The sequence below is a fragment of the Oncorhynchus clarkii genome, chromosome 25, assembly GCF_045791955.1.
Source record: "Oncorhynchus clarkii lewisi isolate Uvic-CL-2024 chromosome 25, UVic_Ocla_1.0, whole genome shotgun sequence".
Taxonomy (NCBI): domain Eukaryota; kingdom Metazoa; phylum Chordata; class Actinopteri; order Salmoniformes; family Salmonidae; genus Oncorhynchus; species Oncorhynchus clarkii.
Window position 1 is genome coordinate 39,029,344 of NC_092171.1, and position 27,474 is coordinate 39,056,817.

The 27,474-nt window shown below is 44.7% G+C and overlaps 1 protein-coding gene across 1 annotated transcript; it reads left to right on the forward strand.

Moving 5' to 3' along the window:
- Positions 1-315: 315 nt before the first annotated feature.
- Positions 316-4,611, forward strand: LOC139383699 (zinc finger protein 420-like). The gene is made up of 2 exons (XM_071128254.1): positions 316-1,045; positions 1,631-4,611. Exons 1-2 carry the CDS (start codon positions 490-492, stop codon positions 4,309-4,311), a joined length of 3,237 nt encoding a protein of 1,078 aa, XP_070984355.1. The 5' UTR covers positions 316-489; the 3' UTR covers positions 4,312-4,611.
- Positions 4,612-27,474: the final 22,863 nt, after the last annotated feature.

The following is a 27,474-nucleotide window of genomic DNA, read 5'->3' on the forward strand; positions in this document are numbered from 1 at the left end:
AAAGGTAGCTCAGATGCGCGAGAGCCTTTTACATTTTTAAATAGTGCATATGCCACTGGGTGAAAAGTTTTCATTGTTTTGGGGCAGAATTGTGTGAGGTGTAATGCATTGTTGGAGGTGAGTCTTGGTCAGTTTAGCTCTGAAAATTCCGTGCTAGGTGGCAGCCTTATCCTGCCTACCCTTTGGCACTCCAGGAACAAATCAATAATTATTGTTTAAAAAAAAACCAAAGTTATTATGTCACTGTGGGTAACAAGTCAACAAGGCATTCTGGGATTTTCATTCCCCTTCTCTGTGTGATTTTATTTCAGGAGAGCGAGGCCATGTCCTAGATACCTCCTGTCTACCCTGGAGGCAGCACAGCACAGCTTTATTTTCATGTGAGCATCAGCACATATCACGCAAGAGAAGTGTGCAGAGTGTTCGAGACCTTGGAGGAGCTAGCTGGCTGACCGGTCGAAGGTTGCCACATGACTTGAGTAGGACAATATGAGTCGAGAGAGGGAAACGTTGTTGGATGAAATCGAATTGAGTTTATATACTTTAACCGAGGACAATTTACGTTACCTGTGTGAACGTATTGGAATAGGAGGCAAAGGAAAGACTCAACGCTCATTGCGTCGAATAGTAGGGGAATATTGTGAAAATGTAAATCTAATGGAATCAGATGAGCAGGGAATGTCTCGGTTACTCCAACTGAAAGAAGACATCAAAGGAATACAGGCAGATGCCAGAGGTGTGCCCACAAGTCCCAGCCAATCAGCGACAGCAGAGGTGGACACCTCACAAGCAAGCTGCGACGGAGTACCGAATGAAGATGGAGGATCTCGGTTGCCTAATAACAGGAGGTTGGCGGATCCAGCTCCAGAGTGGCTCATTATACCAGAGCAGAGGGAGTCACTAAATCCTGATTGTGACAGTGGCACACAGTCTTTGCAGCAGGAGGCAACAGTGCTGCTGGAGGACTGTAGGTTTATGCTGGGGCGGAGATTCAACATCAAAGTGGAAGAACAGGAGGAGATGATTTCGGTCTTTGCTAATGAAGGTATGAATTAGAGAACAGATTGCTTTTAAGACGCCACATTGCAGGGCGATGATGTCACATTGCAGGGCGATGATGTCACATTGCAGGGCGATGATGTCACATTGCATGATAATGCCGATTTGTGCTCATGTTCAAAGTTGATCTAGTGGAGGGAGGGTTTCTCACTGCTCAACCGACGTGAGTTGAGGTGCAACCAAGACATTTGATCATCATTTGAGAAGGAAAAATGCGCAACTCTCGCTCACCATTTAAAAAAAAAAAAAAACGTCTTATTATATTTAAACAACTATTAAGCTTGACGTTTTCAGCCTTCGTCAATGGCCTTGATGTTCTGATGAAGGCCGAAGCAGCAAGCTTTTAAAAGGAAAGATTCGCCCCTTTTTTGACTGTTCTATTTTCTCCCAGGGTTATTTCATGTGTTCATGTACATCTGAGCTATTCAACTTTCAAGCCAAAATGGGTGAATCTTTCCTTTAAAAAGTTAAAATATGTTTTTAATGGTGAGCGGGTGTTGCACCTTTTTCAAAGTTGATATTGTGTAACTTGTTGCAACTCTGATATGTTTTTCTGATGTCATTCATACAGGAGAGGGTCCCGAGTCCTCCGACTCATCAGTGGAGACATTATCTACACCAGGGGAGAAACACCAGGAACTTGACAAAGCAAAGAGATCTCACCACAGCCCTCAACGTAAGGAGAGATCCACAAAACGATCACAGCCTAAACGGCACCTGCACACACACTCTGGAGAGACGTCATCCCACTGTTCAGGTAGCAAAGAAAGTTTATCTTCTGTGAGTTCTTACCAATGCCCTGAATGTAAGAAGATATTCTCTAGTAATGCAGGTCTTCAAAAACACTTGCGATTACATGTTGGAAAGAGGCTTTTCCAGTGCTCACAGTGTGACAAGAGTTTCATAAAGAGTAAAAATCTTTATCAACACCTGCCTGTGCACTCTGGAGAGAAGCCTCACCCTTGCTCTGACTGCGGCCGAACGTTCTCTACACCGCGGTATTTAACTAAACACAAGCGTATACATTCGGGGATTAAGCCTTTCTGTTGCCCCCATTGTGACAAGAGATACACCAGATCAGATCAGTTGAAAGTTCATATCATGACGCATACTGGGGAGCGGCCTTACCAATGTGGTCAATGCGAGAAGAGTTTTAAAATGAAGGCAAATCTTAAAGAGCACCTGTTATTACATGAAGTAAAGATGTCTCACCGCTGCCCTGACTGTGATCAAAGGTTCTCCGCTGAGGAAACTTTGAAGGAACACATGCGGTTACACAAAGGAGAGAAACCTTTCCACTGTCTGCAATGTGAGAAGAGGTACAGTACTTCAGATGAGTTGAAAGAACATATGATGTCTCATACTGAAGAGAAGATTAACTTCCGACTCGTTTCTGAGAATAGATCGCCAAGTTCCAGAAATGTAGAAGAACAATGTCAGGAGACGGCCCATACTGTTGACAAACTTGACCTCGGCTCTGACTGCGGAACAGATTTTGCTCAACAAGACAAGCTGGTAAAACACCAGCAAACACACACTGGGGAAAGCCCAACACACATTGCCGAAAAGCCAACGCACACTGGGAAAAAGACTCACTACTGCCCTGAATGTGGGAAAAAATACCATAGCACTTCACACTTCAAAGAACACCTGCGTTCACACACTGGTGACCGACCTTACCAGTGTTCTCAGTGTGAAAAGAGTTTCACAAAACAAATCCATCTTAAGCGCCATATGTACTCACACACTGGAGAGAAACTATACCGCTGTGGAGATTGCAATTTATATTTCCTTAATGAAATCGAATATAAGAGACACAAGCACATCGGAGAGAAGCCTCACCACTGCTCTGTCTGTAGCGTTCGTTTCTCTTTATTAGAAGATCTAAAAGCACATGAAAGGATTCACACAGGAGAGAATCCTCACCACTGCTCTGACTGCGGGCAAAATTTTGCTACAGCGGGATGTTTAAAGAAACACAAGCTTTTGCATTCAGGAGAGAAACCTTTCCGCTGCCCACAGTGTGATAAGAAGTACACCAGAGCGGACCAGTTAAAAGATCATATGAAGATACATTCTGAAGAGAAGCCTTACGAATGCACTGTTTGTGCAAAAAAATTCCATGATTCTAGGCAATTAAAAGTTCACCAGAGAGCAGTGCATGTAGCATCTTCTTACATTTGCTCTGACTGTGGAAAGAGCTTTGGTCTACTGGGCAACCTTAATGCCCACCAGCGAACGCATACTGGGGAAAAGCCTCACCAGTGCCCCGTCTGCGAAAAGAGGTACACAAAACGATCACATCTTAAAGAACACATGCGTATACACACTGGTGAGAAACCTTACCAGTGCTCTCAATGTGAGAAGAGTTTCACAACACAAACGGGTCTTAATCATCACCTGTACACACACACTGGAGAGAAGCCCCGCCACCACTGTCCAGACTGTAATGAAAGTTTTACGTCTTGGATACCCTTTAAGAGACATAAACAACAACATACTGGAGAGAAGCCTCACCTCTGCTCTAACTGTGGTCTTAGTTTCCTCATAGAAGAGGACTTAAAAGCACACGAAAGGATTCACACTGGAGAGAAGCCTCACCACTGCCCTGACTGTGAAAAAAGTTTCTCTTCAGCGGGTAATTTGAAAAAACACAAGAGGTTACATACGGGAGAGAAACCTTTCCACTGTGAGCGTTGTGACGAGAAATTTACAAGATCAGATCGGTTGAAAGTTCACATGATGTCACATACGGGAGAGAAACCTTTCCAATGTCCCGAATGTGATAAAAGCTACAATAATTCGACCCAATTGAAAAATCATCAGAGAATAATACATAGGGGAGAAAAACCGTACCTTTGCTCTGACTGTGGAAAGAGCTTTGGCAAACTAGGTAACCTTACAGAACACCAGCGAACGCACACTGGGGAAAAGCCTCATGTCTGCCCTGAGTGTGGGAAACAGTTTGCCCACGCGAAACACTTAAAGAGACATCAGCGGGAACATACGGGAGAAAAACCGTACCAATGCCCTGACTGTGAGAAATGTTTCTCCCGGGTAGATTATCTAAAAACACACCAGGTGACACACAGGCCTCCTCACATGCGCTCTACTGTAGATAAACCCTATGGCTGCTCTGACTGTGGGAAGCGTTTCGGGCAGATCTCTGGCCTTAGAGCACATCAGAAAATCCACACTGGAGAAACTCCTTATGACTGTACTGGGTATGGAAAGAGTTTTGTAAACCTGTAAAATCGAAAGATACACAATCAATTGGACACTAGTGAGAAGTCATACCACTGCTCTGACCTGTGGGATAAACGTTGATCAGGTGGAAACCTCTTGAGACACCAGGTCACTCCTGAATTGCCTGATATGAAGGCATTGACAAGGAGTGGTGAATGCCATTTTACATTGACATTTGAGTCATTTAGCAGACGCTCTTATCCAGAGTGACCTATAATTAGTGCATCCATCTTAAGATGGCTAGGTGAGACAGCCACATATCAGTCGTGGTAGATTAAGTACTTTTTTTTTCTTAAAGTAGCTATCAGCAAAGTCAGTGCTAGTAAGAAAAGAGGGGGGTTGGGGAGGGGGGGGGGGGGGGGGGGGGGGGGCGATACTCTTTCAGATGTTTTCAGAATATGGGCAGTGACTCCGCTTTCCTGACATTAACTGGAAGCTCCTTCCACCATCGGGGTGCCAGGACAGACCAGAACGATCACTGTGCTGCCATATATTGACTTCTACCTTTTGTATATATGGACTTTGATGTTGGTCCCCTTTTTGTAGTTAGCATGTAAATATACTGTTTAGTTAGCGTAGGAGGATGTTTAGTTAGCGTGTAAATATACTGTTTAGTTAGCGTAGGAGGATGTTTAGTTAGCGTGTAAATATACTGTTTAGTTAGCGTAGGAGGATGTTTAGTTAGCATGTAAATATGCTGTTTAGTTAGCGTAGGATGATGTTTAGTTAGCCTAGGATGATGTTTAGTTAGCCTAGGATGATGTGCAATCACAATACATACGCTACAGGTCTCCTACTGAACTGATGATCACTCTAACCAACAAAACATAACAAATAGATAAGTGTTTTTGTGTTGTGGTAACAACAAGGATTTTAGTCTCGTAGTTGTAAATGTCTGTTTGGTCAATTATTCAAATTTCAGATAATAAAGACAATTTTTCAATGACTCCCTGTCCTTTTACTATGAGGTTCTTCACACTCTGCACACATTGACGCCCTGTCCTTCACACTCTGCACACATTGATTCCCTGTCCTTCACACTCTGATACATTGACTCCCTGTCCTTCACACTCTGCACACATTGACTCCCTGTCCTTCACACTCTGATACATTGACTCCCTGTCCTTCACACTCTGATACATTGACTCCCTGTCCTTCACACTCTGATACATTGACTCCCTGTCCTTCACACTCTGATACATTGACTCCCTGTCCTTCACACTCTGATACAATGACTCCCTGTCCTTCACACTCTGCACACAGTGGAATAATTGGACCTGTACTGGGCCGAGTCAAGCAGAGCTGTACTGCACTGGCCCGGCTACACATCCATTGTAGTTGCTTGAACCGTGGTAAGTCTCCCATTTGACGTCAGTTAACAAATCATGTGAAGGTCTACACTCATTTCAACTGAATCAGGCTCTGTTGGTGTGTTTAGACAGGCAGCCCAATTCTGATATTTTTTTCCCCCACTAATTGGTCTTGACCAATCAGATCTAAAAAAATAAATTAAAAAAAAGGTCTGATGTGATTGGTTCAAAAGACCAATTAGTGGAAAAAATATCAGATTTGGGCTGCCTGTCTAAACGTAGCCTTGAGCGTAAATCATAGTCCAGAGTCCCATCGTGACAGAGCTACGTGACTCTGAGACTACCATTTGCATGGGACACAGCCCAAATTGCGCACCTCTCCACAATTCCCAATCAACGCGTCTCCGGTAAACATCCTCTATTTATTAGAATGTGTTGACCGTTGGAGAAATTGAGCTGCTCTGAGAATATGAACGCCAATGGTCCAATATTTTACACCAGTGGAGGCTGCTGAGGAGAGAACGGTGAATGGAATGGTATCAAACACATTAAAACCATGGAAACCATGTGTGTGACACCATTTCAGCCATTATTATGCCGGAGTGTCTGGTCTGAGGTTTCTGCTCCACCCTTGTACTTGATTGATTGAATTAAGGTCACTAATTTGTCAGGAATTCACCTCACCTGCTGGTCTATATCTACATTTAATGGAAAAACTGTAAATCTGTAGACACTCTGCCCTCCGTGGAATGAGTTTGACATCCCTGCGTTAGACGCTTTTAAGTGTAAATCATATGTCACAGGCTGAGATGGGGTAGTCTGGCATCTTACTGTGACATAGTTATGCGGCTCGGAGACCATCATCCACGGGGTAGAATTAAAGTATGAAATATTCCAACATTCTAGAACACTGCTGTGCTTACATGTTTTGGACTATGATATTACTGTCTGGGCTCCTGAGTGGCGCAGCTGTCTAAGGCATTGCACCTCAGTGCTAGACGCGTCACTGCAGACTCCGGTTCGATTCCAGGCTGTATCACAACCGGCTGTGATTGGGAGTCCCATAGGGCGGCGCACAATTGGCCCAGCGTCGTTAGGGTTTGGTCGAGGTAGGCTGTCATTGTGAATAAGAATTTGTTCTTATCTGACCTGCCTAGTTAAAAATAAATGTTAAATATATATATATATTTTTTTATACAAATGTCTCTAAGAAGCCTGTTATTTTGACCACCAGATGGCAGTGTTGACTGTCGCTGTGACCAATCAAGTCATCTGACCATATCCTCGCAGCACGACTAGGAAAACAGGTCGGTGTAGACTGCAAGCGTCTTTTAATTAGTTTACTCGGTGGATGTTAGGGTCCAGGCTCAATGTGAAACAAGGACACTGTAAAACGACTCTCCAGACAGCTTACCTGAATCCACAGCCAATTCAGTAGTTACCATACAATGGAGAAAAAAAGTGAAGGGGACTCGAGCAACATCAGTCAAGGTGCAACCAAAACATAAACAACAAATAACTGCAGTAAAAATAGAAAGTATTACGTGCACCAGAGGGATGAGGGGAGTTCAGTGATGAAGAGCACTAAGTCACCCTCCCAGATCAGCTGATGAAGAGCACTAAGTCACTGACGGTTCTAACTACCTCCCTCCCAGATCAGCTGATGAAGAGCACTAAGTCACTCTGACGGTTCTAACTGCCTCCCTCCCAGATCAGCTGATGAAGAGCACTAAGTCACCCTCCCAGATCAGCTGATGAAGAGCATTAAGTCACTGACGGTTCTAACTACCTCCCTCCCAGATCAGCTGATGAAGAGCACTAAGTCACCCTGACGGTTCTAACTACCTCCCTCCAGATCAGATGATGAAGAGCACTAAGTCACTCTGACGGTTCTAAATGCCTCCAGATCAGCCGATGGAGGACAGTAAGTCACCCTGACGGTTCTAACTACCTCCCTCCAGATCAGCTGATGAAGAGCACTAAGTCACTCTGACGGTTCTAACTACCTCCCTCCAGATCAGCTGATGAAGAGCACTAAGTCACTCTGACGGTTCTAAATGCCTCCAGATCAGCCGATGGAGGACAGTAAGTCACCCTGACGGTTCTAACTACCTCCCTCCCAGATCAGCTGATGAAGAGCACTAAGTCACCCTGACGGTTCTAACTACCTCCCTCCAGATCAGCTGATGAAGAGCACTAAGTCACGCTGACGGTTCTAACTGCCTCCCTCCCAGATCAGCTGATGAAGAGCACTAAGTCACCCTGACGGTTCTAACTACCTCCCTCCAGATCAGCTGATGAAGAGCACTAAGTCACCCTCCCAGATCAGCCGATGGAGGACAGTAAGTCACCCTGACGGTTCTAACTACCTCCCTCCAGATCAGCTGATGAAGAGCACTAAGTCACCCTGACAGTTCTAACTGCCTCCAGATCAGCTGATAGAGGACAGTAAGTCTTATGGAGGGGAGTTAGTTGCACCACTGTTTTCAATTGCTTCACATTTCTGGTAAAAGGCTCCATGGACTGATCAACTTTCCTGCGGTGATGCAGCTGCTGCACTAATAACAAGACAGGGCTGGCCGCATTGACAGATTTACTGCCGTTCACTGAACCACACCTCAGAGAGGGGAGAGCCGCCCAGTAGCAACATCCATCTCTGTGTTGCATCGTGGATTGCGGCCATTCTGGGCAGTGAGGACAGGGGAGGTCACCTTTGATTCTGCTGTGCCTGCTGTCACCATAATTCTTGGGTCACTCCCTGACCAAATGACCTGACCAGGAACAGCTCTCAAATCAAATCAAATCAAATCAAATTTTATTTGTCACATACACATGGTTAGCAGATGTTAATGCGAGTGTAGCGAAATGCTTGTGCTTCTAGTTCCGACAATGCAGTAATAACAAGTAATCTAACTAACAATTCCAAAACTACTGTCTTGTACACAGTGTAAGGGGATAAAGAATATGTACATAAGGATATATGAATGAGTGATGGTACAGAGCAGCATAGGCAAGATACAGTAGATGGTATCGGGTACAGTATGTACAAATGAGATGAGTATGTAAACAAAGTGGCATAGTATAGTATAAAGTGGCTAGTGATACATGTATTACATAAGGATACCGTCGATGATATAGAGTACAGTATATACGTATGCGTATGAGATGAATAATGTAGGGTAAGTAACATTTATATAAGGTAGCATTGTTTAAAGTGGCTAGTGATATATTTACATCATTTCCCATCAATTCCCATTATTAAAGTGGCTGGAGTTGAGTCAGTGTCAGTGTGTTGGCAGCAGCCACTCAGTGTTAGTGGTGGCTGTTTAACAGTCTGATGGCCTTGAGATAGAAGCTGTTTTTCAGTCTCTCGGTCCCAGCTTTGATGCACCTGTACTGACCTCGCCTTCTGGATGATAGCGGGGTGAACAGGCAGTGGCTCGGGTGGTTGATGTCCTTGATGATCTTTATGGCCCTCCTGTGACATCGGGTGGTGTAGGTGTCCTGGAGGGCAGGTAGTTTGCCCCCGGTGATGCGTTGTGCAGACCTCACTACCCTCTGGAGAGCCTTACGGTTGAGGGCGGTGCAGTTGCCATACCAGGCGGTGATACAGCCCGCCAGGATGCTCTCGATTGTGCATCTGTAGAAGTTTGTGAGTGCTTTTGGTGACAAGCCGAATTTCTTCAGCCTCCTGAGGTTGAAGAGGCGCTGCTGGGCCTTCTTCACGATGCTGTCTGTGTGAGTGGACCAATTCAGTTTGTCTGTGATGTGTATGCCGAGGAACTTAAAACTTGCTACCCTCTCCACTACTGTTCCATCGATGTGGATAGGGGGGTGTTCCCTCTGCTGTTTCCTGAAGTCCACAATCATCTCCTTAGTTTTGTTGACGTTGAGTGTGAGGTTGTTTTCCTGACACCACACTCCGAGGGCCCTCACCTCCTCCCTGTAGGCCGTCTCATCGTTGTTGGTAATCAAGCCTACCACTGTTGTGTCGTCCGCAAACTTGATGATTGAGTTGGAGGCGTGCGTGGCCACGCAGTCGTGGGTGAACAGGGAGTACAGGAGAGGGCTCAGAACGCAACCTTGTGGGGCCCCAGTGTTGAGGATCAGCGGGGAGGAGATGTTGTTGCCTACCCTCACCACCTGGGGACGGCCCGTCAGGAAGTCCAGTACCCAGTTGCACAGGGCGGGGTCGAGACCCAGGGTCTCGAGCTTGATGACGAGCTTGGAGGGTACTATGGTGTTGAATGCCGAGCTGTAGTCGATGAACAGCATTCTCACATAGGTATTCCTCTTGTCCAGATGGGTTAGGGCAGTGTGCAGTGTGGTTGAGATTGCATCGTCTGTGGACCTATTTGGGCGGTAAGCAAATTGGAGTGGGTCTAGGGTGTCAGGTAGGGTGGAGGTGATATGGTCCTTGACTAGTCTCTCAAAGCACTTCATGATGACGGATGTGAGTGCTACGGGGCGGTAGTCATTTAGCTCAGTTACCTTAGCTTTCTTGGGAACAGGAACAATGGTGGCCCTCTTGAAGCATGTGGGAACAGCAGACTGGTATAGGGATTGATTGAATATGTCCGTAAACACACCGGCCAGCTGGTCTGCGCATGCTCTGAGGGCGCGGCTGGGGATGCCATCTGGGCCTGCAGCCTTGCGAGGGTTAACACGTTTAAATGTCTTACTCACCTCGGCTGCAGTGAAGGAGAGACCGCATGTTTTCGTTGCAGGCCGTGTCAGTGGCACTGTATTGTCCTCAAAGCGGGCAAAAAAGTTATTTAGTCTGCCTGGGAGCAAGACATCCTGGTCCGTGACTGGGCTGGGTTTCTTCCTGTAGTCCGTGATTGACTGTAGACCCTGCCACATGCCTCTTGTGTCTGAGCCGTTGAATTGAGATTCTACTTTGTCTCTGTACTGGCGCTTAGCTTGTTTGATAGCCTTGCGGAGGGAATAGCTGCACTGTTTGTATTCGGTCATGTTACCAGACACCTTGCCCTGATTAAAAGCAGTGGTTCGCGCTTTCAGTTTCACACGAATGCTGCCATCAATCCACGGTTTCTGGTTAGGGAATGTTTTAATCGTTGCTATGGGAACGACATCTTCAACGCACGTTCTAATGAACTCGCACACCGAATCAGCGTATTCGTCAATGTTGTTATCTGACGCAATACGAAACATCTCCCAGTCCACGTGATGGAAGCAGTCTTGGAGTGTGGAGTCAGCTTGGTCGGACCAGCGTTGGACAGACCTCAGCGTGGGAGCCTCTTGTTTTAGTTTCTGTCTGTAGGCAGGGATCAACAAAATGGAGTCGTGGTCAGCTTTTCCGAAAGGGGGGCGGGGCAGGGCCTTATATGCGTCGCGGAAGTTAGAGTAACAATGGTCCAAGGTCTTCCCTCCCCTGGTTGCGCAATCGATATGCTGATAAAATTTGGGGAGTCTTGTTTTCAGATTAGCCTTGTTAAAATCCCCAGCTACAATGAATGCAGCCTCCGGATAAATTGTTTCCAGTTTGCAGAGAGTTAAATAAAGTTCGTTCAGAGCCATCGATGTGTCTGCTTGGGGGGGATATATACGGCTGTGATTATAATCGAAGAGAATTCTCTTGGTAGATAATGCGGTCTACATTTGATTGTGAGGAATTCTAAATCAGGTGAACAGAAGGATTTGAGTTCCTGTATGTTTCTTTCATCGCACCATGTCACGTTAGTCATAAGGCATACGCCCCCGCCCCTCTTTTTACCAGAAAGATGTTTTTTCCTGTCTGCGCGATGCGTGGAGAAACCTGTTGGCTGCACCGCTTCGGATTGCGTCTCTCCAGTAAGCCACGTTTCCGTGAAGCAAAGAACGTTACAGTCTCTGATGTCCCTCTGGAATGCTACCCTTGCTCGGATTTCATCAACCTTGTTGTCAAGAGACTGGACATTGGCAAGAAGAATGCTAGGGAGTGGTGCGCGCTGTGCCCGTCTCCGGAGTCTGACCAGAAGACCGCCTCGTTTCCCTCTCTTTCGGAGTCGTTTTTTTGGGTCGCTGCATAGGATCCACTCCGTTGTCCTGTTTGTAAGGCTGAACACAGGATCCGCGTCGCGAAAAACATATTCTTGGTCGTACTGATGGTGAGTTGATGCTGATCTTATATTCAGTAGTTCTTCTCGACTGTATGTAATGAAACCTAAGATGACCTGGGGTACTAATGTAAGAAATAACACGTAAAAAAACAAAAAACTGCATAGTTTCCTAGGAACGCGAAGCGAGGCGGCCATCTCTGTCGGCGCCGGAAGTAGGGCCCTAGTTGTAGGGCCCTAGTTGTAGTCTATTCAGGCCACTGTTACAGTAAGTTCAGCCTGCTTGACTTTCATAGAAATACAATCAGACCAAACAGCTACGGGACACAATAGCAGAGGAGGTTGGTGGCACTTTAACTGTGGAGGAGGGGCTTGTGGTAATGGCTGGAGTGGAATCAGTTGAATGGTATCAAATATATCAAACATACTTTCTATGTGTTTGATGCCATTCAATTCACTCCATTCCGGACGTTACTGTGAGCCGTACTCCCCTCAGCAGCCTCCACTGACTCTACTCTCTCTTCCTTATCGACTCCGTCTGTTGCAGGTATCTGTTTCTGTTTAACACCATAGTTTTATTACCGCGTGTGAAGTGTGTGGTGAAGGCGAGAGAGAGAGAGAGAGATGCTCCGATCCTTCAAGACATTAAATCATCTTGTCAGTTTGAGTCACCTCTGGTTGAAAGTCTAATCTGTTTCGTAGTGATGAATTGAGAGGCGGCCTGCTCAATGTGTTTTCGTTTTGAGTTGTGGACATCTCAGTGAACCAGTGGTGGATCTCCACGGAAACATCACTGCCCCGCCTGGAGCAAAGCTGGGATAAGGAGTGACGTTGCAGACCACCGTAATCACCAACTTTCTTTATTCAACTGAAACATTTGTCTAGAAATTATTTGTTAAGGTGTGACTGGTTTTTACCCAGGGGGGCGGTGATAACGTCGAGGTATGTCAAAACCGTGAAGACGATCCACTCAGATGCCCTGTTCAAGTCTGTCGTGCCGAGTACGTTCCTACACTAGACTCTCAGAAGTAGGCCAGGCGCCACTCATCCCAATATGCAATCAGAACACAGGAGATTGGTAGCATCTTAATTGGCAGCCAGGTCACAGTTGTAAATGAGAACTTGTTCTCAACTAGCTTACCTGGTTAAATAAAGGTGAAATAAAATAAAACAATTGTGGAGGACAGGCTTGTGGTAATGGCTGGAGTGGAATCAGTGGATGGAGTGGAGTTGTATCAAATACATCAAACACAAGGTTTGATGCCATTCCATTTACTCCGTTCCAGCTGTTATTATGAGCCTTCCTCCCTCGGCAGCCTCCCACTGAATCAGAAATATGTGATCCCAGATCTGATGCTACTAAGAGCAACTTCTAGCTTGACTGCAATGGAACACCTTCCTAATATTGAGTTGCACTCCCCCCTTTGCCCTCAGAAAATGACTCAATTCATCGGGGGCCATGGATTCTACATGGTGTCAAAAGCGTTCCACAGGGATGCTGGCCCATGTTGACTCCAATGCTTCCCACAGTTGTATTAAGTTCGCTGGATGTCCTTTGGGTGGTGGATCATTCTTGATACACACAGGTAACTGTTAAGTGTGGAAAAACCCAGCAGAGTTGCAGTTCTTGACTCAAACCGGTGCGCCTGGCACCTACTACCATACTGAAATCTTGTCTTGCCCATTCACCTTCTGAATGGAACACATACACAATCCACGTCTCAAGGCGTTTAAGAATCCTTCTTTATCCTGTCTCCTCCCCTTCATCTACACTGATTTTGAAGTGGATTTAATAGGTGACAATGAGGGATCATAGCTTTCACCTGGATTCACCTGGTCAATCTGTCATGGAAGGAGCAGGTGTTCCTAATGTTTTGTACACTCCCGTGTTTTCCAGATATAGAAATTCCAAATGAAGGAGTGAATCAGATTTAACATCTATTGAAGGTCATGTTTTTGTATTTCTACATTATTTGATGTTTTACCAGGTTAAATAAATGACCTGATTACCACTTGTTGCATTTACATTTCATTCCCTTCTTGCTCATCTGTAGAGCACTCACTACTCTTTCATGGGGCTGTGGCTGCTCAGTGTCGCTGCTGTGTGCAATACCTCATGGTTGACCGGGCCAGTGGATGACGTGTGCAATACCTCATGGTTGACCGGGCCAGTGGATGTCGAGCATGGATAAATTGAAAAGCTAAACTCTTTCAACATTTTACTGGGTTTGTCTGGCTCCTTTACACAAGAGCTACTACTGGCTTTTGAATCAGTGAGGGAATGTGTTTTGGCAAGGTTGAAAATATAATTTTTCCAGCATTTTGCTATGCCTCTACTTTCCCCTTGACATGAGCAGTGTACGCCAACCTCTTAGCTCATTGAAGAGATGGCTCTGTGACCAGTGGCATTGAGAGTGTGTCAAATGGCTGTAGTTGGGCCAATGTGCTGCTTTTGTAAGTTTCGATTATTTTCCAATATTTCCACTTAGTTTTATGGGGACTGTTTAGCAGTTGTCACAGGTCTCAGTATGAATGGAATCCCAATTATCCTGGAACATCTGTTTATCTCGTCTTTAACATTGTGAAACGGTTTGTTGTTGACGTTTGTCCCTGGTTGAACTGCAGTGAGGTATCATGCTAGGTGAAGGTGGCTGCATATCATTTCTCCTCCATCATAGTTTCTCAGGGAATGCAGCCTGTTGATCTTGAGATACAGACATGCTGAATATGCTTTAGAAGTGTTGTCTTTGTGGAATTTGTAACCCTGTCCCAATACCTCACGGTAGGCTATACATTTAATTCAAAGCCGAGATGAAATTCCTCAAGGAGATATGTCTAGGAAATGTTGATCCCTGTTGTACTTCATCATCTGGGAACAGAGGAGAGATGCTGTTTGTCTCGCAGATCATTTAGGTTCCTTGACCATCTCAGCACTTCAGCTCATATACCTTAGTAGTGTTAGGTTTTTTTCTTCACCTTGACTCCAACGCAATGATTTACACATATTTTCACATACCATGGGAGGTCACGGCACTCTGCTTGACCCAAGCATTTAGCTACACTCGCAGTAACATCTGCTAACCATGTGTATGTGACAAACAACATTTGATTTGATTTGAGCCGTTCTCGTGCCGCATTGATGATGTCTCTGACCTCAACACGTTTCCTCAAGGTCGCCGGGTCCTTTTTTCTCAGAGTTCAAAGGTGAGTTTGGCATAATGAATTTCCAGCAGCTGGGACAAAAATAGTCACACTTCAAGAATAGGGTTCTCAGGGTCGAAAGAGGTATAGAAACACATCACAAAGCCAGAGGTATATTTACACAGCACCAAGCCAGAGGTATTTTAACACATCACCAAGCCAGGCGTGTATTTACACAACACCAAGCCAGAGATAAATTTACACAGCGCTAAGCCAGAGGTATAGAAACACATCACAAAGCCAGAGGTATATTTACACAGCACCAAGCCAGAGGTATTTTAACACATCACCAAGCCAGGCATGTATTTACACAACACCAAGCCAGTGGTAAATTTACACAGAACTAAGCCAGGCGTATATTAACACCAAACCAAGCCAGAGGTATAATAACACAACACCAATTAAGGGTATATTAACATCGAACCAAGCCTGAGGTATATTAACACCGAACCAAGCCAGAGGCATATTAACACCAAACCAAGCCAGAGGTATAATAACACCGAACCAAGCCAGAGGTATATTAACACCGAACCAAGCCAGAGGTATATTAACACCAAACCAAGCCAGAGGTATAATAACACCGAACCAAGCCAGAGGTATATTAACACCGAACCAAGCCAGAGGTATATTAACACCAAACCAAGCCAGAGGTATAATAACACCGAACCAAGCCAGAGGTATATTAACACCGAACCAAGCCAGAGGTATATTTACACAGAACCAAGCCAGAGGTATAATAACACCGAACCAAGCCAGAGGCATATTAACACCAAACCAAGCCAGAGGTATAATAACACCGAACCAAGCCAGAGGTATATTAACACCGAACCAAGCCAGAGGCATATTAACACCAAACCAAGCCAGAGGTATATTAACACCGAACCAAGCCAGAGGTATAATAACACCGAACCAAGCCAGAGGTATATTAACACCGAACCAAGCCAGAGGTATAATAACACCGAACCAAGCCAGAGGTATAATAACACCGAACCAAGCCAGAGGTATAATAACACCAAACCAAGCCAGAGGTATATTAACATCGAACCAAGCCAGAGGTATAATAACACCGAACCAAGCCAGAGGTATAATAACACCGAACCAAGCCAGAGGTATATTAACACCGAACCAAGCCAGAGGTATATTAACACCGAACCAAGCCAGAGGTATAATAACACCGAACCAAGCCAGAGGTATATTAACACCGAACCAAGCCAGAGGTATAATAACACCAAACCAAGCCAGAGGTATAATAACACCAAACCAAGCCAGAGGTATATTAACACCGAACCAAGCCAGAGGTATATTAACACCGAACCAAGCCAGAGGTATAATAACACCGAACCAAGCCAGAGGTATATTAACACATCACCAATCCAGAGGTATATTAACACATCACCAAGCCAGAGGTATATTAACACATCACCAAGCCAGAGGTATATTAACACATCACCAAGCCAGAGGTATATTAACACATCACCAAGCCAGAGGTATATTAACACATCACCAAGCCAGAGGTATAATAACACATCACCAAGCCAGAGGTATAATAACACATCACCAAGCCAGAGGTATAATAACACATCACCAAGCCAGAGGTATATTAACACATCACCAAGCCAGAGGTATATTAACACATCACCAATCCAGAGGTATATTAACACATCACCAAGCCAGAGGTATATTAACACATCACCAAGCCAGAGGTATATTAACACATCACCAAGCCAGAGGTATATTAACACATCACCAATCCAGAGGTATATTAACACATCACCAAGCCAGAGGTATATTAACACATCACCAATCCAGAGGTATATTAACACATCACCAAGCCAGAGGTATATTAACACATCACCAAGCCAGAGGTATATTAACACATCACCAAGCCAGAGGTATAATAACACCGAACCAAGCCAGAGGTATATTAACACATCACCAAGCCAGAGGTATATTAACACATCACCAAGCCAGAGGTATATTAACACATCACCAAGCCAGAGGTATATTAACACATCACCAAGCCAGAGGTATATTAACACATCACCAAGCCAGAGGTATAATAACACCGAACCAGTATATTAACACAGGTATATTAACACATCACCAAGCCAGAGGTATATTAACACATCACCAAGCCAGAGGTATATTAACACATCACCAAGCCAGAGGTATATTAACACATCACCAAGCCAGAGGTATATTAACACATCACCAAGCCAGAGGTATATTAACACATCACCAAGCCAGAGGTATATTAACACATCACCAAGCCAGAGGTATATTAACACATCACCAAGCCAGAGGTATATTAACACATCACCAAGCCAGAGGTATATTAACACATCACCAAGCCAGAGGTATATTAACACATCACCAAGCCAGAGGTATATTAACACATCACCAAGCCAGAGGTATAATAACACCGAACCAAGCCAGAGGTATATTAACACATCACCAAGTCAGAGGTATATTAACACATCACCAAGCCAGAGGTATAATAACACCGAACCAAGCCAGAGGTATATTAACACATCACCAAGCCAGAGGTATATTAACACATCACCAAGCCAGAGGTATAATAACACCGAACCAAGCCAGAGGTATATTAACACATCACCAAGTCAGAGGTATATTAACACATCACCAAGCCAGAGGTATATTAACACCGAACCAAGCCAGAGGTATATTAACACCGAACCAAGCCAGAGGTATATTAACACATCACCAAGTCAGAGGTATATTAACGCCGAACCAAGTCAGAGATACATTTATTTTTACACAACACAAAGCCAGGGGTATATTTACACAGCACAAAGCCTTAGGTATATTCACATAGAACCAAGCTAGAGGTATATTAACACCAAACCAAGCAAGAGGTACAATAACACATATCCAATTAAGGGAATATTAACACCAACCCAAGCCTGAGGTATATTAACACCGAACCAGAGGTTAACACATCACCAATCCAGAGGTATATTAACACATCACCAATCCAGAGGTATATTAACACATCACCAAGCCAGAGGTATATTAACACATCACCAAGCCAGAGGTATATTAACACATCACCAAGCCAGAGGTATATTAACACATCACCAAGCCAGAGGTATAGTAACACATCACCAAGCCAGAGGTATATTAACACATCACCAAGCCAGAGGTATATTAACACATCACCAAGCCAGAGGTATATTAACACATCACCAAGCCAGAGGTATATTAACACATCACCAAGCCAGAGGTATATTAACACATCACCAAGCCAGAGGTATATTAACACATCACCAAGCCAGAGGTATATTAACACATCACCAAGCCTGAGGTATATTAACACATCACCAAGCCAGAGGTATATTAACACCGAACCAAGCCAGAGGTATATTAACACATCACCAAGCCAGAGGTATATTAACACATCACCAAGCCAGAGGTATATTAACACATCACCAATCCAGAGGTATATTAACACATCACCAAGCCAGAGGTATATTAACACATCACCAAGCCAGAGGTATATTAACACATCACCAAGCCAGAGGTATATTAACACATCACCAAGCCAGAGGTATATTAACACATCACCAAGCCAGAGGTATATTAACACATCACCAAGCCAGAGGTATATTAACACATCACCAAAACAGAGGTATAATAACACCGAACCAAGCCAGAGGTATATTAACACATCACCAAGCCAGAGGTATATTAACACATCACCAAGCCAGAGGTATATTAACACATCACCAAGCCAGAGGTATATTAACACAACACCAAGCCAGAGGTATATTAACACAACACCAAGCCAGAGGTATATTAACACCGAACCAAGCCAGAGGTATATTAACACATCACCAAGCCAGAGGTATATTAACACATCACCAAGCCAGAGGTATATTAACACATCACCAAGCCAGAGGTATATTAACACCACACCAAGCCAGAGGTATATTAACACAACACCAAGCCAGAGGTATATTAACACATCACCAAGCCAGAGGTATATTAACACATCACCAAGCCAGAGGTATATTAACACATCACCAAGCCAGAGGTATATTAACACATCACCAATCCAGAGGTATATTTACACAACACCAAGCCAGAGGTATATTTACACAGCACACAGCCTTGTCCTCTACTCCACCTTGAACTGAAATAAGGAGTAGATGGTGAAAGTCTTTCCTCCTAGGACAACATGGACATGGATATCATACTGTATCGTGTTGGTCGGACACTGGCTGTCGCAGGCTGAGATTGAAGGCCATGACTGATATTTTCATAACATATTCGTTGGTGGTGGGTCATGTGTAGGCTTCATCGTTCCATAGTAATGTTTATCAGAATTTATAAGTGCAAACAATGAAGTGCAGTAAATTACAAATTTAAACGGTTTCCAGATGTAATTATTTAAAAACAGAACTCCTTTAAAACTTATTTGGGATAGGGGGCGGTATTTTGACGTCCAGATGAAAAGCGTGCCCAAGGATTTGGATTGGAAACACTACAGTTTCTTCAACTGTTAAAATAATGTATGTGAGTATAACAGAACTAAAATGGCGTGAGGACAAACCAACCCACCCCCCAAAAAAATATTTCATCCTACCACTGATTTCAATGGCTGGCACTTTTATAATAGCGCAAAATCATAGCCGGTTGCAGTTCCTAGGGATTCCACTAGATGTCAACAGTCTTTAGAAAGAGTTTCAGGCTGGTTTTTGGAAAAATGAGCCAGAAATTGTAGTTTTTCTAGGTGGCTCCCATTTTGGCTGTAGTGTTTCCAAACGCGTGAATGAGAGCGCGTTCTTTGGTATTTTTCTCCGGTAAAGACAATAACGATTCTCCGTCTTAAATTTATAGTTTATTTGGGTATTAGGGTACCTAAGGTTTGATTATAAACATTGATTGAACTGTTTGGATAAGTTTATTGGTAACATTTGGAATTAATTTTTGTATGCATTTTGAAGGAGGGAAAATGAGTGGATTATTGACTGAAGCGCACCAGCTAAACTGAATTTTTATGGATATAAAGAAGGAGTTTATCGAACAAAAGGGCCATTTGTAATGTAACTGGGACCTTTTGGAGTGCCAACAGAAGAAGATCTTCAAAGGTAAGGCATATATTATATCGCTATTTCTGACTTTCGCGTCGCAACTCCCTGGTTGAAAATGATTTGTTATGCATTTGTGTGCTGGTTACTGTCCTCAGATAATCGCATGGTTTGCTTTCGCCGTAAAGCCTTTTTGAAATCTGACATGGCGGCTGGATTAACAAGAAGTTAAGCTTAATTTTGATGTATTGCATTTGGGATTTCATGAAAGTTTAACATTTATAGTAATTTAATTTGAATTTGGCGCTCTGCAATTTCACCGGATGTTGGCCAGGTAGGACGGTAGCGTCCCACTGATCCGCAAAAAGTTTTAAGAAGCATTGCTTTGTTGTTTCCCTGCCTGTCATGGTCTGACTAATGAATGTGATGTTATCTAGCAGCACGCCACTGTAAAATCCTCATTAACACGACACACAAATTATCACGACTCCAAAAAGTTGCTTCATGAACGTACTCAGGCTTGAATAGCTGTCTATGTGTTCATACTGAGATTCTACCCTCATGATTCATTTTCCAGCATCACTCGCATTTCCATCCAACAGTGATTATACCGGTAACCCTCTCTGGCAAAGAGGATGCTTTCTCTTCCTACTGGCTGCTGAGTTGCTAAGGGTAAACTTAAAGCCAAGAGAAAAACACTGGCCAAGCCAAACAATGGTGTTTAATTCTTTCCGTCATTGGTGTAGATACTCTATAGAACATACAGTGAGGGAAAAAAGTATTTGATCCCCTGCTGATTTTGTACGTTTGCCCACTGACAAAGAAATGATCAGTCTATAATTTTAATGGTAGGTTTATTTGAACAGTGAGAGACAGAATAACAACAATAAAATCCAGAAAAACGCATGTCAAAAATGTTATAAATAAATTATAGTATTTGATCCCTCTGCAAAACATGACTTAGTACTTGGTGGCAAAACCCTTGTTGGCAATCACAGAGGTCAGACGGTTCTTGTAGTTGGCCACCAGGTTTGCACACATCTCAGGAGGGATTTTGTCCCACTCCTCTTTGCAGATCTTCTCCAAGTCATTAAGGTTTCGAGGCTGACGTTTGGCAACTCGAACCTTCAGCTCCCTCCACAGATTTTCTATGGGATTAAGGTCTGGAGACTGGCTAGGCCACTCCAGGACCTTAATGTGCTTCTTCTTGAGCCACTCCTTTGTTGCCTTGGCCGTGTGTTTTGGGTCATTGTCATGCTGGAATACCCATCCACGACACCATTTTCAATGCCCTGGCTGAGGGAAGGGGGTTCTCACCCAAGATTTGACGGTACATGGCCCCGTCCATCGTCCCTTTGATGCGGTGACGTTGTCCTGTCTTCTTAGCAGAAAAACACCCCCAAAGCATAATGTTTCCACCTCCATGTGTGACGGTGGGGATGGTGTTCTTGGGGTCATAGGCAGCATTCCTCCTCCTCCAAACACGGCGAGTTGAGTTGATGCCAAAGAGCTCCATTTTGGTCTCCATTTTCCATTTTGGCCACAACACTTTCACCCAGTTGTCATCTGAATCATTCAGATGTTCATTGGCAAACTTCAGACGGGCATGAATATGTGCTTTCTTGAGCAAGGGGACCTTGCGGGCGCTGCAGGATTTCAGTCCTTCACGGCGTAGTGTGTTACCAATTGTTTTCTTGGTGACTATGGTCCCAGCTGCCGTGAGATCATTGACAAGATCCTCCCGTGTAGTTCTGGGCTGATTTCTCACCGTTCTCATGATCATTGCAACTCCACGAGGTGAGATCTTGCATGGAGCCCCAGGCCGAGGGAGATGGACAGTTCTTTTGTGTTTCTTCCATTTGTGAATAATCGCACCAACTGTTGTCACCTTCTCACCAAGCTGCTTGGCGATGGTCTTGTAGCCCATTCCAGCCTTGTGTAGGTCTACAATCTTGTCCCTGACATCCTTGGAGAGCTCTTTGGTCTTGGCCATGGTGGAGAGTTTGTAATCTGATTGATTGCTTCTGTGGACAGGTGTCTTTTATTCCAGTCAACAAACTGAGATTAGGAGCACTCCCTTTTAGAGTGTGCTCCTATTCTCAGCTTGTTACCTCTATAAAAGACACCTGGGAGCCAGAAATCTTTCTGATTGAGAGAGGGTCAAAAACCTATTTTCCTCATTAAAATGCAAATCAATTTACAACATTTTTGATGTGTGTTTTTCTGGATTTTTTGTTGTTGTTATTCTGTCTTTCACTGTTCAAATAAACCTACCATTAACATTATATACTTATCTGTCACGTTCTGACCTTAGTTCTGTTATTATATCTTTGTTTTAGTATGGTCAGGGCATGAGTTGGGTGGGCAGTCTATGCTGCCAAGGCAGGTAGGAGACCTGCGCCATCTTCCTGTGCTTACTGGAGAGAGAGGGACCGGGCAGGCACCGTGTTATGCGGTGGATCACACGGTGTCCCCAGTGCGTGTGCATAGCCCGGTGCGGTACATTGCAGCGCCTGGTATTGGCCGGGCTAGAGCGGGCATCGCGCCAGGTGCCATTAAAACTGCTCAGCGCATCTGGTCTCCAGTGCGTCTCCTCGGGCCGGTGTACATGGCACCAGCCTTATGCATGGTGTCCCCGGTTCGCCAGCACAGCCCATTGCGGGCTATTCCACCTCGCCGCACTGGCTTGGCTACGGGGAGCATTCAACCAGGTAAGGTTGGGCAAGAGCTCTAGTGCGCCTTCACGGTCCGGTCTGTCCGGTGCCACCTTCACGTACCAGCCCTCCGGTGGCAGCCCCGCGCACCAGGCTGTCTCTCTGTCTTCTCCCTACAGGTGCTCCCCCCTGTCCAGCGCTGCCAGAGTCTCCCGTCTGTCCTGAGCTGCCAGAGTCTCCCGTCTGTCCTGAGCTGCCAGAGCCGCCAGTCTGTCCTGAGCTGCCAGAGCCGCCAGTCTGTCCTGAGCCGTCAGTCAGCCAGGAGCTGCCAGAGCCGTCAGTCAGCCAGGAGCTGCCAGAGTCGTCAGTCAGCCAGGAGCTGCCAAAGCCGTCAGTCAGACAGGAGCTGCCGGAGCTACCTGTCACGCCGGCGATGCCAGAATCGCCATTCACTCCGGAGCTGCCGAGATTCCCACTGTCTTCTCCCTACAGGTGCACCCCCCTGTCAAGCGCTGCCAGAGTCTCCCGTCTGTCCTGAGCTGCCAGAGTCTCCCGTCTGTCCTGAGCTGCCAGAGTCTCCTGGCTGTCCGGCGCTGCCGGAGTTTCCCGCCTGTCCGGCGCTGCCGGAATCTCCCGTCCATCCGGCGCTGCCGGAATCTCCCGTCCAATCGGGACCCGTGGCGAGGGTCCCCAGTCCGAGATCGGCGGCGAGGGTCGCCACTCTTAAGAGGCCACGTAGGCGAATAGAGAGGCGGAGAAGGACTATGGTGGAGTGGGGTCCACGTCTCGCGCCTGAGCCGCCACCGTGGACAGACGCCCACCCAGACGCCCACCCAGGGCGTGAGTTGGGTGGGCAGTCTATGTTTGTTTTTCTATGTTGGTTTTTGAGTTCGGCCTAGTATGGTTCTCAATCAGAGGCAGCTGTCAATTGTTGTCCCTGATTGAGAATCATACTTAGGTAGCCTGGGTTTCACTTTTGGGTTGTGGGTGTTTGTCTTCCGTGTTAGTGTTTCGTTCATTTCACGTTTATTGTTTTGTATTTTGTAGTGTTCAGTTTATGTATTAAAATAAACATTATGGACACTTACCACGCTGCAAATTGGTCCTCCGATCCTTCTCGCTACTCCTCCTCAGAAGAGGAGGACGAGGTACTTTACATTATCATTTCTTTGTCAGTGGGAAAACGTACAAAATCAGCAGGGGATCAAATACTTTTTTCCCTCACTGTATGTTTATGTCATTGCTTAAAGGAATAATGCGAGATTCTGGCAATTAAACAGTTTTTCTACTTACCCAGTCATTGCGCAAACACTAGCCAAACTACCTCTAACTTCCTTCATACTGCACGCAGAGATCTATTAAAAGAATATCCACAAGTTCATCTGACTCTGGGTCAGTAAGAAAAATGTCACAATTGCCAGAATCTCACAGTGTCCCTTTAAACATGTCGTTGCTTTGTCATGGTCTAGTTGGATGATTGAGAAACCTAACTCTTTATTATGAATGGTTTATGAATGGTTTATGAATGGTTTATGCATGGTTTATGAATGTTTTATGAAAGGTACCCTTCAAAGGTGTTACCGAAACATCTTGTGACACCTTAAGCAGTTTAAGGTGTTTAGAGGCTCTGAGAGTGGAGACGGATCTGACTGGCTGATCTAGCAGGAAATCCTTCCTTCCTTCCTTCTTTCCTTCCTTCCTATAGTATAATAATATATACCATTTAGCAGATGCTTTTATCCAAAGCGACTTACAGTCACGCGTGCATACATTTTACGTATGGGTGGTCCTGGGAATCGAGCCCATTATCCTGATGTTGCAATGTTCTACTTACTTACTTTCCTTCCGTCCTTCCTTCCTTCCTTCCTTCCTTCCTTCCTTCCTTTCATTGTTAACACAGAAGGACAAAGGACGAGTTCTGGGCGTGTTAACACAGGAGGACAAAGGATTGGGTGACAAATAAAATTTGATTTGATTTGAAATAAAATTTGATTTGATTTAAACCTTCATATGATGTGAGGTAAAGGTAGACCAAAGTGGAAACAGACTTAAACAGAACACAGGGTCAGCTCCATCATGTACATTACGTGCCTCGTCAAAAGGAATTCTTTCAGAATTATAGATTAGGTTTTCCTCCAACAATTCTCCATTGTAATAAAACAAAAAACACATGGCATTGTGTTTAACTCTTAAGGTCGGGCACAGATCCTGTGGATGATGTAAGGAATCATGCTCTGTAAGGACGAGGTGAGATACACAGAACAGAATAAGTCTCTCCCTGCCAGGTCTATTTGGTAATGTTTGTGCTGAATCCTATCGCAGTTCTGTATCCTCTGGTTTATGTTCCTCTGATCACCCAGTGTAAGCAGGTTCCGGAAAAGACGATAGGATCTACCACACAATGGTACAGGGTTCAGCCAGAAGCGTATTTCCCTCCCTCCCTCCCTCCCTTCCCTCCCTCCCTCCCTCCCTCCCTCCCTCCCTCCCTCCCTCCCTCCCTCCCTCCCTCCCTCCTATAAAACCCCAGTCATCTCCATCCATTTCCCCTCTTCCTTCCTCAATGGCTGCTGTTTCTCACCCCGACCCTATTGGCCCAATCACAACCAGGAAGCACTTAGCGCTATCCAAACAGATGGGACTCGGACTTCAAACAGCAGAGAGCCGTTTGTTAATACCAGGGTATTTCCTCACAGCTGTTTTACTGGGAGTTTCCCCATAGTTTATAGAACATAGGGAAAGTAACAGCTTTAAACTCTGGTTACACTTTGACTTGTCTTTAGATGGTGCAGAGGAGAAGCAGTGGACAAAGTGTTGTTGGACAATTTTCTCAGATTAAAATCACAAATAGGGTTTTATATTCTCAGATTCTTGACAGCAATGAAGAAAGTTACGGTCTTTCCAGATTTTGTTTTAAACATTCATGAAATACTCACTTCTACTGTATTTTTTTTTTACCTCTGAGTTATTGGCCATGAAATCTCCAAGCTGACCTCTGAGAGGTAAAGACAGGGTTCAATCTCCAAGCTGACCTCTGAGAGGTAAAGACAGGGTTCAATCTCCATATCATTTGATTACAGTTATACATGCTCTCTCACCTCTCTCAGCCATGACAGAGGGACCAGAGAGAGCGTTTGAAGGGAATATTGGGCAAATCCCAAATTGTCTCCTACAAGCTATGAACTTGTGGAGATCTGAGACGATTTGATTGGTATAAGCAAAATGGTGAAACTTCCACCTAGCCTATCAAAGGGCAAAGGGGAGCTACCACCAGATTGATTACACCTGTCAAATCCTCTCAGAGGATGAGGTGCAGGGCTTAGGTGACGATATGTTGTTGGCCCAAAATTAACTCTCGCATCACCGTCTTACTCAATGGGCTGGGAATGTGTTGGGAAAAAGGTCATACTGACCACAGTGTGGACCGTAAACAGAGTATGAGTTATTCTGGGATTACAGTTCCTTGCAAAAGTATTTATCCCCCCTTGGCATTTTTCCTACTTTGTTGCATTTGAACCTGTAATTTAAATTGACTTCATGTCATAGACATACACAAAATAGTCCAAATTGGTGAACTGAAATTTAAAAAAAAATACTTATTTAAAAAAATACAATTAAAATGGAAGAGTGGTGCATATTGTATTCACCCCCTTTGCAACGAAGCCCCTAAATAATATCTGGTGCAACCAATTACCTTCAGAAGGCACATAATTAGTTAAATAAAGTCCACCGATGTGCATTCTAAGTGTCACATGATCTGTCACATGATCTCAGGAAATATACACCTGTTCTGAAAGGCCCCAAAGTCTGCAACACCACTAAGCAAGGGGCACTCACCACAGTGAAGCATGGTGGTGGCAGCATCATGCTGTGGGGATGTTTTTAATTGGCAGGCACTGGAAAACTGGTCAGAATTGAAGGAATGATGGATGGCGCTAAATACAGGGTAATTCTTGAGGGAAACCTGTTTCAGTCTTCCAGAGATTTGAGACTGAGACAGAGGTTCACCTTCCAGCAGGACAATGACCCTAAGCATAATGCTAAAGCAACACTCAAGTGGTTTAAGGGGAAACATGTAAATGTCTTGGAATGGCCTAGTCAAAGCCCAGATCTCAAAGATTGCTGAAAGATTGCTGTATACCAGCGGAACCCATCCAACTTAAAGGAGCTGGAGCAGTTTTGCCTTTAACAATGGGGAAAAATCCCAGTGGCTAGATGTGCCAAGCTTATAGAGACATACCCCAAGAGACTTGCAGCTGTAATTGCTGCAAAAGGTGTCTCTACAAAGTTTTGTCCTGGGGGGGTGAATGGTTTTGCACGCTTAACTTTTCTGTTTTTTTTTTGTCTTATTTCACAATTTAAAAAAATGTGCATCTTCAAAATAGTAGGCATGTTGTGTAAATCAAATGATACAACCCCCCCAAAAAATCTATTTTAACTCCAGGGCAACAAAATAGGAAAAATGCCAAGGGGGTGAATACTTTCTCAAGCCACTGTATATTCACAGTATCTCAGAACAGGAATGCTGATCTAGAATCAGGTCCTCCCTGTGCATATAATGGTATTCATTATGATCAAATATACTATACTGATCCCTGTTATGATGAACCAAAGAGATCTGGCTGGACTCTGGAAACAATGGCTGCTGTGACATAACACATCCATGACATCATTCTCCTCAGAGCGGTAACCTTGGCAACCTTGCTGAGAACAGGAGTGTGGGGAGGTAACGGCGCTGTGAACAGAACTCATCCTTCAGGCCACCAGCCCTGACCCACAACATCCTTGGGTTAAAAAGAAAGTGGAGGAGGAGAAGGAGGAGAGGATGTCAAAGATTGTCCACAAGAAAAGATACATCTCCAAGTGTGTTATCTCCAAATCATGTTCCTCCCAGGCA